Source organism: Dromaius novaehollandiae, chromosome Z (assembly GCF_036370855.1).
Source record: "Dromaius novaehollandiae isolate bDroNov1 chromosome Z, bDroNov1.hap1, whole genome shotgun sequence".
Taxonomy (NCBI): domain Eukaryota; kingdom Metazoa; phylum Chordata; class Aves; order Casuariiformes; family Dromaiidae; genus Dromaius; species Dromaius novaehollandiae.
Window position 1 is genome coordinate 68,161,259 of NC_088132.1, and position 15,709 is coordinate 68,176,967.

Genomic DNA, 15,709 nt, shown 5'->3' on the forward strand with positions numbered 1-15,709 from the left:
GAGTTTCATAGGGCCTTTTTTTTCATACCTCTCTTATTTGGTGTGGAGTGATGTGAGGAAGTGTGATGGCTTGTGCAGATGACTTCCAAAGATGTCCTCAGGAAAGAGCCATCATATCTCCTTCTCTGTTCTCACTTCCCCTCTTCCCTTCAAACACTGTGTTATTTCCTCTATGTTGCACACAGTGACCTTTCTTCTGGAATGTCATTACAGTTCTACTACTATTATTTTGGCTTTTCCCCTTGACCACCCAAAACTAGAAGATCAAAGACAGGAAAAACAGGAGGACTGTCATGGTCAAGGTAGAGATAATATGTTTGTCACATACAACGGTCTGCAATCTTTGCTGGCCCATTGCCAACCTATTACAGAAATAACATTCTATAGTCAAAATTTTACTTTACTCTCATTGTTATGTTAAAGAACTGTATCAGTGGAAAGTTAAATATAGGACTGTAATATCATGGGTTTGGGGACTTCTGTTATATATATTCCGTATATTCAACATGTCCACAAAGAAATGTATGTTACTTAATAATTATCACTTTCAGCGAAATGTGAACTCTTCAGAAGAATAGCAAAAACTTTGAAATCTGAAGCTAGTGACTGTCTTCCTACCAGATTTTTTCACCACTTGGTGTGAATTTATGAAAGATATATCATGCACTCCAGTATTAAAGCTAGTCCAGTCTACTCAACCAACAAGTATTTAACGCTTTTAGAAGGCATGCAATTATCCAATTCGCATACCCATTATGTGCTGAGTTTAGGTTGCAGATACCAAGTAGCTATATATCAATACCTAGCACTGTAGCTGCTGAACTTTTTACAAAGTACTGCCTGCTGAAGGCAAAACTTGTATAGCTTTGTTAACAGAAATCATATCTAGACAAAGCCTGAACACTAGTCACTATTGCTGACTCTTTAAATAATGACACTGATGACAATAGGGAAGGTGTTACTGTAAGACAGTTGATGCAAATCTTCCTATCATTTCACATTATGTTTACTGATATAAATCAGGTGAAGAGCTGGCTTTTCTAGACTTCCACACCCTTCGAAAAACAGAGGGAGGCAGTAAGTCTGTTCATGTTTTGATCTTTGCAAACAGGATGTATAACCACAGCTCTCCTTCTTCTTTTATAGGGAATACAATTATTAAAGAGTTTGGTTCTTTCCCCCCATCCTCAGAAGGTCAGTATTGCTTTACAGTATTTCTTTATCTACAAAGAAAGGTTGTGCCATTTACTTTCAGAGTTCATCATGGTACTAGGAGGCCCCTTTTTTATGAAAATAATTTTTACTCCATCATGGTGGGAGTAGGTGGCTATCAATCTCAGCTTGTCAATTGTGTCCTGCAGTAGTAATATATAATTTGTTGAGTCAAAACGGTCACTTACATCTATCTATTTTTGTGTTTCATCTGCAAATTGTTTCAGCAGTTTGCAAGCAATTTGCTACTGAGAATGCTTTGATGCTAAAATGACAACTGCTTTTGGATTTCCAAGATGGATAGAGCAGTCAAAATAATTAAAATAGCCAGTTTTACCTTCATTAATGGTGTTAGTGGCATGTTCATATACTCTTGTTCTAAGAAGGGCACTCAAGATTTTTTTCACAGTTCAGCATCCCAGGTCTACATTGTCTGAAAAAAAAAGTATCTGTCTTCAAAAATTAACCTCCAATGTCATGTATTTGAAGCCACAGTTTTAAGAGAAGTTAGTTTGTGGAACTCCATTTAAGGTAAAACAAGCTCCATCTTGCACTCAGCTCTCTGAATCTATCCCTAAACTCTCTTAGCATCTGTTGCAGACCATGATGTTTGCAGGCACCACTGTACTCTCAGGAAAACCAAGCGACACAGAACCACAAAAGAAATGTAATTAAAAATATGTCATCTGTTCTTCATCACGATTCAACAGTTCTTGTAAAAGAACTTTTTCATACAAAATCCCTCTTATTCATTAGCTGGATCTAGTCTTTAGTTTTCATGTATCAACATGATAAGCAAAGAACGCACTTGAATTTTGTGCAAGGTTCACTGTAGATTGTCACAGAGTCCCACATGCTATGCTTCTTTCATAGTTTCCATTCTTTGGCTAGAGTTCAGTGCAGTGAGCTATGCTTGGATGACCTGTTATAAATCATTAACAAGAACTTGCTTTTACAAGTACTTCTGACAAGAGACCTTTAAGGTCACCTGGAATGAACTGCTGTGGATTTAGCTGATTAATCACTTTCCTCCACATTTCCTACGGAGAATTACTGGGCATAATGACTTTGGGAATTGTATGCATTGCTGATTAACAGATCAGGTCTAAACAGAGTCTAACTGTGACCATAACTTTAGAACTATAATGTGAAGAGAACTGTCTGAATACAGCAGAATCAGGATTGCAGTTAGGTGGGGGTTTTTATTATTTTTCTCTTTGTATTTATTTGTCTAGATCTTTAATTGCTTTAGGTATGCATTGGATCAGTGTATGGCACTGGAAAGCCTCAAGTTGCTTGCAGAATTCCAGGTGCAATTGCATCATCCCTGTAGAAAGAGGGATCACTGATCACTGTTTCGGTATGAGATCCATAAAGAAGATCTATACAGATACCCTGCTTTGTGGTCACTGCATTATTACATTTGCTTCTTCCTGGCTTGTTATCTACAAGACCAGGAGCCTGAGCAGAGTCAGACCAAACTGAAGGAATTTGCAGCTTTTTTCTGTAGCCCACAGGACTAGCAAGTGTTGCTAACTATGGTAAAGCACACAAAAGTACAAAACATTTCCAATACCTATGATCTTAGTGACCCTCTTTTTAACCACCTGCTATATAAAGTAATTTGTCCTTCCTTGAAATAATGAGATGACTCATTGTCTCTCACTGAGGTGACATGTGCAACGTGCAGGCTGATACAAATACTGCAGGTTAAATCCTGAAAGTAAACAGAGCCAATAAGGAACTCAGATATACATGTAGGTCTTCAGCAACTAGGGTCAGTTTGCATGTGTAATCTGTGCAGTGATTATGACTTAGGACATATCTGATGAAAGGAATACTTCCCGGGCTAATTACAGTGTACTACAGGTAGGTTAAAGTAGGGAAAGGTATTTCCTTACTATAATGGAATTTCCAAGCAGAAAAAGAAAACAACATTTATCTAAAAGATCAGAGTCTCATTTTGTATTTAAATAGGCATTTGCATGTATCAGCTGTTCCTTAGTTTGCTGAAACAACCTCCAGGCCTGTATCAGAGGATGTCAGCTTTCTTTGAGTTCTGAGAAGTAGCACCTGGTTATCACATGCTGCTCTGGATCTCACATGATAGGAGCACAAGACCAAATATTGCATCACTACCCTTTTTTCTGGAGTTACTTTAACTAATAAACTTGTGGTTCCAATTAGCTTGCTGAATATACTTTACCTTAGTGTAACTCTTCAGCCTTCACTTAAATTACCCTTTAGTTACAGCACCTAACCAAGAGTTTAATGCGTCATAAACAAATGGAAATTTGTCTGTGTAAGCACTGGGTAAAGCCTGACGGCCTGTTTCTACTGTAATTTATTCCAGTGTAAAGTATGAGTTACTTCACTAAGCTGACAGTCATACCGTTATAAAATCAGAGGACGTATAGGAAGAGACTTATGATCTGGCCAATGGACTTTGAATTTCCTGTCTGTGACATCTTTCATGCACAAAGGCGAAACAGACTTCGAAGTCCTAAGGTCTTGTGCCTGAATAAGGCTGGATGCTTGTTCTGCTTCTGTCCTCTCGTTATTTGCACATTCCAGATGACTACAGCAGACTTTACCAGAGCAGAATTGCCTCATAATTCCCTGTCCATTTCAAGTTTTTCAGAAATGTGTACGTTTGTGTTATCAATTTTGTTAACAATGTGTTATCAATTAAGATTACAGAAATAGTGAACATCAGTTAATTTCCAAAGTTCCTGGGCAGTGGTATTTCTGTGCTGTGATGCTTTGAAAAGTTTGATTGAAATATGTCAAAAAAGGGGTTAGTTTATGTTCAATAAGAGGGAAAGGGTGCTATTATCTCCATCAACACCATTACTCCCCTTAACTATGAAAAAGAGTAAGTAGAAATAGGATTATAATTACAAAAATTATTCTTTGAAACTGAAGACTTGCCCAAATTAGAGTTGATAACTTCCTCCTGCAGTGAGATTGGAACATACTCAGCAACTAACAAAATACTCACACTGCAAACCAAAATAAAGATTTAAGATAATTACTTAAAAAGTAAAAGCTAAGGAGAAAGGGCTATATGAATCTACTAGTTCAAGGGGAATGAATATGAGAAACTGAGTGATCTTTTATATTGTAATTTAACAATTATTAATTGCTTTATTCTACTGTTCATAAAAATGTGGAAGTGCAGTTCTTCCCACTCAAAAAGGGTAAAGCTTCAGACTCATATATAAACATATTTTGGAGTTTACACATATCTAAAACAACTAAATTAGATCTATCTACTCCCAGACCCAACATTACAATATTCTTTACCATTCGCTTTGAGATCCTAAGTAAATCTTGAGGCAGAATAATCATCTCAGGTAGGGTAAATGTTATAAAGCAAGATACCTGTGGCTTATCACTACAAATGTGGTCAAAGTCTCCTTTTTAATATTATAAAGGCACAAAAACAGTTATTAGCACACTGATAGTTACTAACAGACAGAACAGCTGTTTCTCATCTTTCTATAAGGGGGGTGTGGAAGTACCTCTGCATACTACCTGGAAGCAAAAGCTGACTTTTTAGTAGTGATCACTGTACGGTTTTATCCTCCGTGTGTTTTATCCTCCGTGTGCTACACAGTAGCAAAAGAAATGTCAGTGAAACATTGCTCTTTATTTGATGTTATCTCCACCTATGTTGCAATAGTGGCAACAGACTAGTCACTGCTGAGCAGCATTTGATTCTTCTCCCTTTTAATAGAACTGTACCTGTGTAATCTCTTTTTGGCTGCTTCAGTGGTCATTTAGGAATTGATAGACATGATGTATATCAATTATTTCCAGCAAAACTCATTATCAGCACTGAAAATCAACATCCTATCCTGAGGGATGAGGCCCACCAAATAATCTATTATTTGGAACAGTAAGGTACATAATCACAGATATGAGGGCCTGGTCCCAACAGGGCAGAGAACACAAGAGTGTGTTTCCCTAACAATATAAGCAACTGCGAGTGCATCATGTCTTTTAAAACATTAGTGCCAATCAAACATCTCTTTCTGCTTTCCGTGTTACGTCCTAAGAGACTACGGAATAAAGCTTCAGCTCTTCATCCTTCCTTTCATCAGCTTGAGCGTACAACTTCTAGAGGACAAACCTCAAGGTTGGCAGTTCCATTTCTCAAACTCGGGCCACAGAGCTAAGCAACATAGACCTCATCACCTTAAACTCTGAGGGCACACCAAGCTTTTAAACATTTCTTTCTCCACAAACATACATAAACATTCACATTAAAGAAAATCAAACTCAAGCAAACTACTATCAAAATAAAACACTCTAGGCATAAACAATTGTCCCACTGAGGAGAAAAAATAAGAGAACAGCTTAACATGAATGTTCTCAGATACTTCTGTGATGATAGGGGTAAGAAAACCTGGTCGAATAATATAAAGAATTAAATGGTTGTTGCCAGTTGGTAGAGCCTCATGGCTTTCATGTAGCTACATTGATATAAATGGCTGGAAATCTGGACTTTAACCTTCAACATAAGCTGATAATCTGGCAAGCTCTCCAGAAAGTTTTAAAGCCAGATGACATAATCAAGAGCAGCCATGCAAAGTTTCGCTCTGCACATGTACCCAGACAGGATGCGCCATTCCCTTCTCCAGGCAAGTATCAGATAAAGAATAAGAGAAAGAAACTGCTAGCTCAGCATGTTTATAAATAGAGAAGTACCTTCCCCTTGCACTGTGGTTACCACTGTGTTCAGAAAATAATGAGTGTTTGGCCCATCCCCCTCCTCTGACTGTACCACTACCTCCAACCTACTGGGGTGACTGGCAAACTGCATAGCCCAATATTCAGTCATTATATTAAAAATATCTTGCCATGCTGCATGATAAATGGTTGCCACTTGGAATTAGTTAACCAAGAAACATTTTGGCTGCTTCTGCTATAGGGGTTTGCTTTGCTTGCAAGGTCGTTTCAAATGAGCTCCCTGAACTTTGAACTGTATCTGCGAAGCGAGATAAACAAGAGCCGTATAAATACCACAGCCCTGCTCCCCGCGCTGTTTTCTTCGGCAGCGCACAAACAGAGCAGCCAAGGAGAGGCAAGGAGAAAAGGGTAAGTGTGTTGTTTTTGCTGTGAAAGAGCTTCATGACTTAAGATTTGGCAGACTCTGTTTGTTTCTTTGGCTGTAAAGACGGACGAAATATTTCCATCGGAAACCAAGTAAAAAGTTGAAATGTTAAGGGAAGTGTAATTCCGAGCATAACTCTCATCTTGTTTGCTGAGTGAGACAGCTGTTGCTAGTCTTTGTATGTCAGTGCTGCAGAAGGCTACAAAACTACAGAAAAATCTCAGCACGGCTTAGGAGCTTTATGCCTTTTCAATGGAGAAAGGGCAGGCAGTTTTCTGCATGCATAGGAAGAGTAAAAAACTGTCCCTACAGATACCAGCTGGACCATAATTTCATCCTCAAAGTACTGTACCTAAAATGCTTTTGGTAGAACTGCAGGAAAGAAACATTAGGGAAAACAGGATTTTACAGATGATGTTGGATTTCCAGCAGCTGGCTCTTGCTTTAAAAGATCAGTAATTAAAATGTTTTATTTTATTGGAATATGACAAGATTGATGAAAAACATATTATTTATCAGAATTTAGTGTTTCCAAAATATTCTGCCAGAAGCTGATGTGAATGGTGGAACTGTAGAATCCCACAGCCTAGGGCAGCTTGGAGAGAAGTTTTTAAGCTTCATTTTTCAATAACAGGCATTTTCTGAACATATTAAGCCAAAATTATTATGTAATTGGAATAAAAAGATAATTATAGAATTTCTTGTATTTTTTGATTCTCATAAACATCAAAAGGACTCAGTGTGGGCAGCAGATTTTGTAAAATCTGGGAAATCCCAAAACTGAGTTTTTATTTCCTGTTTTTGCAGAATTGTATCTACTGTCTGCATTCTTAAGAGATTTTTCTGAATGGCACCTAAATGCTACAAACTGGCTTGTAAAAATCTGTAGGTCTTTCTTCTTGCCAGGTTATGTAATATTTTCTATGTACCAAACGTACTGTTGGTGTAGCTACTTTAAAGTCAGTGGAACTGTGCTGCACTGGACTGGAATCAGACTAGAATCAGGACTGGACTGGTCTAGATTGTTACTGGTGTAAACTGGCTCAGCACCACTGACTTAAAAGCACAAGAAATGAGGTCACTTCAAAATCACTGAAATGTTAAAAACTGAAATACTGCAAAAAGCAAGGAACAACTTAGTTTTTTTAGTTGCATTAAAAGAAAACTCCCTTATTTTGTACTTCTTCAGCTGTTTACACATAACAAAAATCTAGATTTATTTATCATAGGGAAACTCAATTGCAAAATCTAAGAAATAGGACCAAGCGGTAAACATATTGCTCAGATGTATCCTTAGTGTTTATTTTAACTGAATGGATCCAATATCCTGCTGTGTTTTGTTATGGGAATTTCAGAGTCTGAACTTTCCTTAAGTGTTTATCTCATTTTGTTTATTTTCTCTCTTTTCAGTTAAAGCCCAGCCATGTGGGCAGGGCTGGGGCTAGTTCTGAGTCTCTGCCTCCTCCCAGGAGGAGGGGCAGAGATCCAGAACTGCAAAGAGCCCCCAGAATGGCATATTGGGGAGGAGAATCCAATGCTGAACTCTAGGGGTTCAGTGACAGTGGTAGCTCTCCTCCAAGCAAGCTGATATTTGTGCCTGCTGCAGGCTTCCAGGTAAGCATAGATCTCCTTCCCAGTCTTTGTTAAAATATGATTGGTCAATTTTTAAGCCATCTGAGGATAACATATGCATCCAACTGCAGATACACTCAGTGACCTATAGCTTCCTCAAATACCAATGTACCTGCTGGAATGTGTGGCCTGGCTCTGGTGACCAGGATAATTCCCAGCGGGAAGATTTTGTGCCAGTGGTTCAGATTCTTCAGCTGTTGGCTTAGTACTCACTGACAGATTATCTTTTCCTGATTGTAGTTACTACATAAAAATACTATCAACTTGATATTAGTGGAAACCAAAACACACCAAAGTCCAACAGAAACAGTTCTTCAAGAGCTATACTTCAGCTAACAACAGATGTTTAATGTAGCAAAGATGCTGAAGCCAGGAAACATTGTACTTCTCTGACATGGACAGAAACACCTGAAACAGAGATCCTTACATTTTACTAATGCTTCATATAAACACGTACATTGAATCACATAATCTTCATATAAGACCTGTAGGGGAAAAAGCAAATCAAATGTGCATTTTTAATGTACTTTCCTAGTCCCCATTCAAAAAAGAAAACTCTAGAAGATATGGTAAAGAGCGGCCTTGCAGAAAATAGATGAGGCATTCAAGGGAACTATCAGTGCTATATTTTTATAAAAGACCTGCGACGCTAGTGCTCACAGCCCTTATCCTGGATTCATACAGTGTTGTAAAATAACTTTGGTTTAAAAATTCATAGTGCTCATTTCACAGCTTGATTTTGATCAGTGATCACCCATAAGATGCATAACTTTATATTATAATAGTCCTTGCAAGTTTTTCCAGAACTGGATTTTGAAAAACTGGTGGTAAATCTCTGACTCCATCCAAGTTAGAAGCGGGTTTTGTGGTTGGTTTTCAAGGTAGTTGGATTTGATTCCATGCATTTTAGAAAGGCTTGAAAGAATCTTTCAAATTCAAGACCATTAAAAAGTTTTAGTTTTTCTGAAACTGAAAAAATACGAGCTTTTTAGAGCCATTCAGTGGGAAAGAATGAGTTTGATACAGCAGAAATGAGCGAAAAGCATTGTACAGTAAGAAAGCAGCTTTCTGTATTACATAGCAAAGAAAAAGATTTTGTGATGTACATACTCTAGTATTAGAGAGGGAACACTAATAACAGTCATCTGGCTCATGCATAAATTCCAGAGCCATCCTTTTGTTCTAGTGGCCATAATATCCTTTTTCTGGTTATTACGGAAAATAGCCATGTCAAGAAGAGCAGGAGAACCTTTTAACTGCAGGTTTGCTTTCTTGGTTATCCACTTACCTGCTGTATTCACTCCGTGCATACCTTACCAGTTATATGACCCAAAACTAAACATTTAAGTAAAGACATCAGATAAACTATCTGTTAGAAATACGGGGAGAGAAAAACTGAAATAAAAATGTCACTGAAATCAGTCTGAAAACAAATGTGTCTGCTTGATTTAGTACTGTATTCTACTTAAAAGGACAGGAACTATGACATGTCACTACACTGCTAGCTATTGTATGATCCGGTTTGGTGACGATGTGGTTGATGGTGATGGCAAATGGCAAGAATCTGTTCTAAGAGTTTTAGACTTGCATCCATTAAAACTTGGAGAAAATAATATTCACTTTAATGAAAGCAGGATGGAATTTACTAGCTTTTGATGAATAAGGCAAATCATTGATCTCTGGAAGCATGCATATATTCAAAAATAATATTTTTATATTGCAAAGAAAAAATCTTATGATTCCCTGTTGATTAATGATCTTCTTTCTTTACATTCTCTATTAGATTGGAGGACCTGCGAGTGAAGTTAGAGAATGAAGGACTAGTCAATATCTCATATGTGGTTGTCAACCACCAGGGAACTCAGTCACACAGGAAATTTCACCTACTGAAAGAAAGTGTTTCAGACTATATTACTGTCTACCAGCAGGATGAAAAGCAAGCTGATGTCTGGACTACCCTAAATGGAAATAAAGATGATTTTCTCATCTATGACAGGTCTGTGTATAAAAATGAGAAAATATTTGCATGTACTTACAATAATGCTTTGTAATTCACTATAATTCATCAACTTGCAAATAACCTAATTACCGCACAACATAGACATTATAATCAGCTTCTGAGTTGCACTATGTAAAGAACTTCCACTTTTACCAGAAGAAGGAAGCTACAAAACAAAAGTCTGCTTTTGTTTAGATAAGTTTAGGATGAATACATTTTCTTTTTAGTTACTATGGATTTATATTAATAAAACTGAGAGTAGAATTTGATAGTGTGATTCTTACACTGTTTTTATTCTCTGAAAATTCTCATGACATGGATACATGTGAAAATAGAATCAAGCCAGAAAAGCTACCTAAGTTTTCATGAAAACATTTTAACCAGAAGTGGTTGAAAATGTCATGTAACTTTCCTGTCTCCATGTAGGAAAATTAGTTTTTAGGTGAAACTTAAATTTATGATCAAAAAGCTAGTTTTTTTCCAAAGATTCTGGGACATGTTATCTTTTGGGACGACTAGTAATAATTGCTTAATTGAAATCCTAATTTTTCAGGTTTGATACAAATTATTTGATAAGTAAGTTTTACATTTCTAACATGTCCATCTTTATTATTATGTTACTGTAAAGAGCATTCTCAATTCATACTGAGGTATAATTAAGTTTAATAAAGAATTAGAGAATTTTTTTTCTTCTACTAGGAAGAAATCACACAAATTAGATAAATTAGGCCTGCGGGCTGCAACTAACACTTCAATGATCTTTAGAGAGGGAATGGATATTTCTGCAGCAAATATGCCTGCGTATGTGGGAGGAAAGTTGTTGTCACATGATAGATGAACAGAACAAGGCTGTGTGTAGCCCACAGAGGGACATCAAAGCTGACACTTGACCCACAAAATTTAAAAGGTTGAACCAATCTGTGACATTGACATATAGGATGCCACTACCAACTGGTTTAACACTGGTTTGGCTGCGATCCATTATAGCTCAAGGGATATATATCCTTACTGTGTCTTTATTGGCAATGAAGTTCATGCCAGTTGCTGGTCCTTGACATGCACTGCACCTACACAGAGAGCTATGGCTGGAGAACCTTGTTGTCCACATTGTAAGTGGGGTACTTAACGTGGTGCCTGGTGTACAGCTTCTGCCCTTGTTCCAGCTGCTCTGAGTGCACCAGTGGTGTACTCCACTGCACACCCGAACACTCCAGAACAGACACAGGGCAAATATGCACCATCAAAATCCCCTCATGCACACTAGATCAGTAATGCATATGCATCGCAGTGCACATTTCCAATCAAGAAACACATTATGCTGCATTAAAACATTCCTTGCATGAATGCAACAAGCATACTGTGATTTGTACCACTATGCAAACAGCAGTCCTCATTAGCAAGGTAGCTATGTAAAGAGTGTACCTTTGGTAGGCTCACCTAAATGCTGCTAAATGGGAGACTTCTGCCAAGAGAATTACGTCAGTAAGAAATCATGCTTCACCCTGTTCACTGATGCAGTTAGGCAGGCAGAAGTGTGTAATGCAGATACTGATTTTTACTGATTTTTACTCCTTGGACAGAAACAGTCTCTGGACTGTAATAGTATGGGAGGATTGAGATGAATAAAATAAGAAGATATGATGAGAAGAAGAGAGATTTAATTATATATATATGTGTATGTATATGTAACTACAAAGTTCTTTCCCTCCACAGATGCGGCCGTCTAGTGTATCATCTGGGTCTGCCCTACTCCTTCCTGTCTTTCCAATATGTAGAAGAATCTATAAAGATTGCATACTGTGAAAACAAGTGTGGAAATTGCTCTTATACGGTATTTTCTTATTTCATTCTGTACACACTAGGAAGGGAAAGGGGACTTGACTGGTATTTAAAAAGAATTACTTCAATGTGATTAATCCCAAAATACATGACTTAGAATCTAAACATTTCATGCCTCTTGCTAGAGAATTTTTAAGTATTTTTCAAAATGAAGCAGATCTTATTTAGAATCAACTGATTATTTAGAAGAGACTGATTCTTTAAATTCCTGCCCTTGATAGAAATGTGAATCATTTTCAGAAATCTAAGTCCAATCTTGGATGCTATTCAATTTCTGGAATTACATACATTTAGTGATCATTTAGTATTCCAGTCTTGGGGGCCAGGTAGGTATTTAAACAACAAGTATACTTGTAGAAGACCTGGGAGTGAAATCTGAGCTGGTCTGAGTTACTATTCTTTTTAGTTTATATTTAAACACCATATACAATACCTGCTTTAAATAAGTGGTTACACAGGGTGACAAAGTATTGTTTCCATTATATATAAAAAAAGGCAGCTTTGTTTTAAGTATAACTAAAGATCAGGACTACTTTAAAGGTTATCAAAAAATGTACATACCTAGTTGTGAAAGCCAGAAGCATCATGGATTCAGTTTCCATCATACAGTTTCCCAGCTGAATGTAGGCCACAGGTGGGTCAAATGTGGGATCCTAGCATAAGAAAACTTTTTATTAGCAATTGTTTGAATTTTAATTCCCCAAGAGTTTACATTAGGAGCCCTGTGCAGTTATCAGTGATGCTGTAAAACAAGGTTCCTTTTGACAGCTATACCTTTCTTCAGTGAAGCAGCACTCACAGAAAGAAATATATATTTTATCTAGTTTTACTGAAAAATCTCCAAAACCCCATCTCTCATTAATATGGCCTTGTTTTCATAGCTACTCCACCAACATACTTAAGCAGCCTGAAGAACACAACTAGAAAAAAAGTAGCAGTTAAGCCCAATAACCTGAGGTATACAAAAGACTGAGCCTCACAGACAAATCTTGGAGACAGATCCTCCTTCTTAGTTTTCCTTTTTCCTGCAAGACCCTTCACAAGGTGCTGCTGATTCCCTGCTTGGCACCCACTTGTTCTGCTTTCCCCCAACCCACATACTTTTGGAGTGGACTTCAAGATCTCCAAAAGACAGAACTTTTTTGTGTTGTCCTTGTATTTTGTTGATCTTGTTGGAAGCCGAAAAACTAAATGAATTACTGTTTTCTGTAAGGAAGTATAGGCTACTGTTTACCTTTTGTATTATAGCATCAGTCTTTCAAAAATTATAAAAATAACTTAAAATAATCTATTGCTTAGATTTCAGGTACTGCAAAAATATCAAGAAGATTATTTTACAACTAGTTCAATTAGGTACAATGCCTTATTTGAACTTTTTATTTTCTAGGAACCCGATATTGATGATATATGTGAAAACATCACTAAAAAGGCAGATGAAAAGCTAGCAGAGATAGAACCAAAACCAGCTGGCCAACATTCACATCATCACCACCCGCACAGACACAGACACCACCACCGAGAGGGGAATCATCATTCTGAAAATGGAAACCAACACGCTCCTGCTGAAGCTCCAAGACGACGTCATTCTCAAAGTGGTCGACGTCACAGAGTTTTTGGCCATAACAGACATGATCACAGAGGTAGCCAAGAACAGGCAGAAACTCTTTCTCAGGGAGAAGGTGGAGAATTTCTTACACAAGATAAAAAGCTATGAAAAAAGGGAAAAACCAACTGTAAAAATCAGTTAACTTGAAACTGGCAGAAAGCATCAGATTCAAATTCTAGTAGCTGATGCTGCCACTGTCGACACCTTTTGTTTGAAGAGCTAGGGAACTCTGTCACTTGACAGTGTCGCGGAGCACTTCCGAATTCTTGCAGCTGACACGGCCAGCTGTTAGCAGAGGACATCACTGAATCTTGACAGTGACGTCCGCTCTCAGCTGCCTGACAGTCATCAGCAGCAAGAGCAAGTGAAACTAGTGACACCTGACAGTGACAGGAAAAGGCAGGAAACTGAGCCTGAGAAACAAACTAAACACCATAAAACACTGCCTAAATTCCTTTAATTGTAAGAGTGGAAAAATTAACAGATCAAGTGTTTTTATTGCCCCACAATAAAAAATTGTTTTAAGACAGGTGACAGGAGTGTGGAGTTAAAAATGTAAATACTGCAAACAATTGGAATTTTACAGCAGTGCTCTTAGAAGTACACAAAACCTGTCAAATTCCATCAATGAAAAACTTTGTATTTTAAAGCAATTTAACTGACCCATAGAGTTTGTTTTTCAGTTGTAGTTGAAAGGTGTCTGCATTCTTGATTAATTTGTCTTTCTTGTTTTTCTTCTAACATTCTGCTTGCATTTGTGAGGACAGGAGCATAAACTATGACCTAGGGGCTTCTGTTTGATGCTAGCAAACAAGAACAGAAGATGACCAAAAAAGATATTTTAATCATACTTTATTATTAAGAAAGAACATGGAATATATGCAAAAGTTTTTTTTCTAACCTCTGGATACAAATTGTATACAATGAAAGCTTATTCCTAAGCAACATGCCAAAATACCTTTTTATCTTAAATGTAAGCAGTAATTGCATTATTTTAAAGTAACAAATTTGTATGTTTATCTTCTGTAACTATATACTGTATCAGGGTCCCATAATACACACTGCTGCAGCTTGTACAATCTCACTGAATGAATAGGATTGTGCCTAAAATGAGAGGCAGCGTTAACAGCTCTTGATGCAGATCAGTATCTGTACCAAAAAAGCAGTGGGGTGGGGACCAAACTCAGTCTTGATGCAGTGTTTGTCTTTGTTTATAACAGTGCTGAATTTGATAATCTGTATTGATTAGTAATGCAGTATACCTCTGAAATTTGTATAACTTCTGTTTGTAACTTAACATTCTCTAACTGTGATTAACCAAACTGAAGTGAAAATACAGTAGTTTGAAAGAATCTTGGATAAAGAGAATATCCAAGAAAGGAAAACCACTTTGAGAGCATACACCATAATTAATGATGGTTTAATAGGGAAATTGTTACTCCTACAAAACCTGAAGCTTCTTATGGTGAATACTGATTAGCAAGAAAGTAATACTGAACAGAATGTAAGTTTATGGAATATTTGACAAGAGAGTTTTTTCAATAAAAATAGATTCAGTACTTCTTTGTATTTTGCTTTTACTTTTGAAGTGTACAGTTTGAGATACTTTGTCATACAGTGGGAACTAGAAATAGTGTATTTCAGCAGTATGTATTCTCAAAACCGCTTCCGTTTGAAGTGCAAGTCCTGGCCTTTATTAAGACGTTGCTCCAAGTCTCTTATGGTGTTACGCAGAATTTCAATTTCCTTGTTTTTTTCCTCCTGGAGATGCTGCAGCTTCTGTAAAGATGCAAGTAAACGCTTCATTATTAAATACCTTGTAGAATTATGTACTGATAAAATACGCTGTTGCTAATGAGAAATATTCTAACAATATTTTTCACAGTATTACAAAGATGACTTCCCCAAAATCTTGTTTCTGTGACATCTCCAAGTCCCCAGCCTACCAAAACAATAGTGCATACGCTTAATTTATATCAGTCAGTTGTATCTTAAGTTACCAAGTTAACAATTCTATACAAGAACCCCTTGATATGCATGCTTTTGTTGTTGCTGATGTCAGAATTATTAAGCCGAACCACATCTGTATGAAGAGCAGTGTGAAAAGGCATTAAATTAGTTGTCCAGAGGTGGGAGGGAAGTGTTGGAAAAGTGAATGATATGGACCCTGTCAGACATGGAACACTTTTTTTTTCCCCTCCAAATTTTTGTCGTAGAGCAAACCAAACAATAAAAACCTAGGGAACTGCTGTTTGAAAGAGACCATAACAATAGTTGCAGACTGTAGGCTATTCAATCACAT

At 37.2% G+C, this 15,709-nt stretch overlaps 1 protein-coding gene, 1 long non-coding RNA gene and 1 pseudogene across 2 annotated transcripts in view; 1 reads left to right on the forward strand and 2 right to left on the reverse strand.

Moving 5' to 3' along the window:
* Positions 1-12,448, reverse strand: LOC135325078 (uncharacterized). The gene is made up of 3 exons (XR_010386299.1): positions 12,363-12,448; positions 1,550-1,645; positions 1-256 (listed from the first exon to the last, which is right to left on the reverse strand). It is a non-coding gene; the product is annotated as an uncharacterized LOC135325078 (long non-coding RNA).
* On the forward strand, positions 6,161-14,966 carry LOC135325077 (selenoprotein P-like; annotated as a pseudogene).
* CCDC152 (coiled-coil domain containing 152) overlaps positions 14,419-15,709 on the reverse strand; it is a 19,869-nt gene continuing 18,578 nt past the window's right edge. Inside the window, exon 8 of the mRNA XM_026115579.2 lies at positions 14,419-15,186. Coding sequence (XP_025971364.1) covers positions 15,064-15,186 — 123 coding nt within the window. The 3' untranslated portion in view covers positions 14,419-15,063. The remainder of the gene's footprint in view (positions 15,187-15,709) is intronic.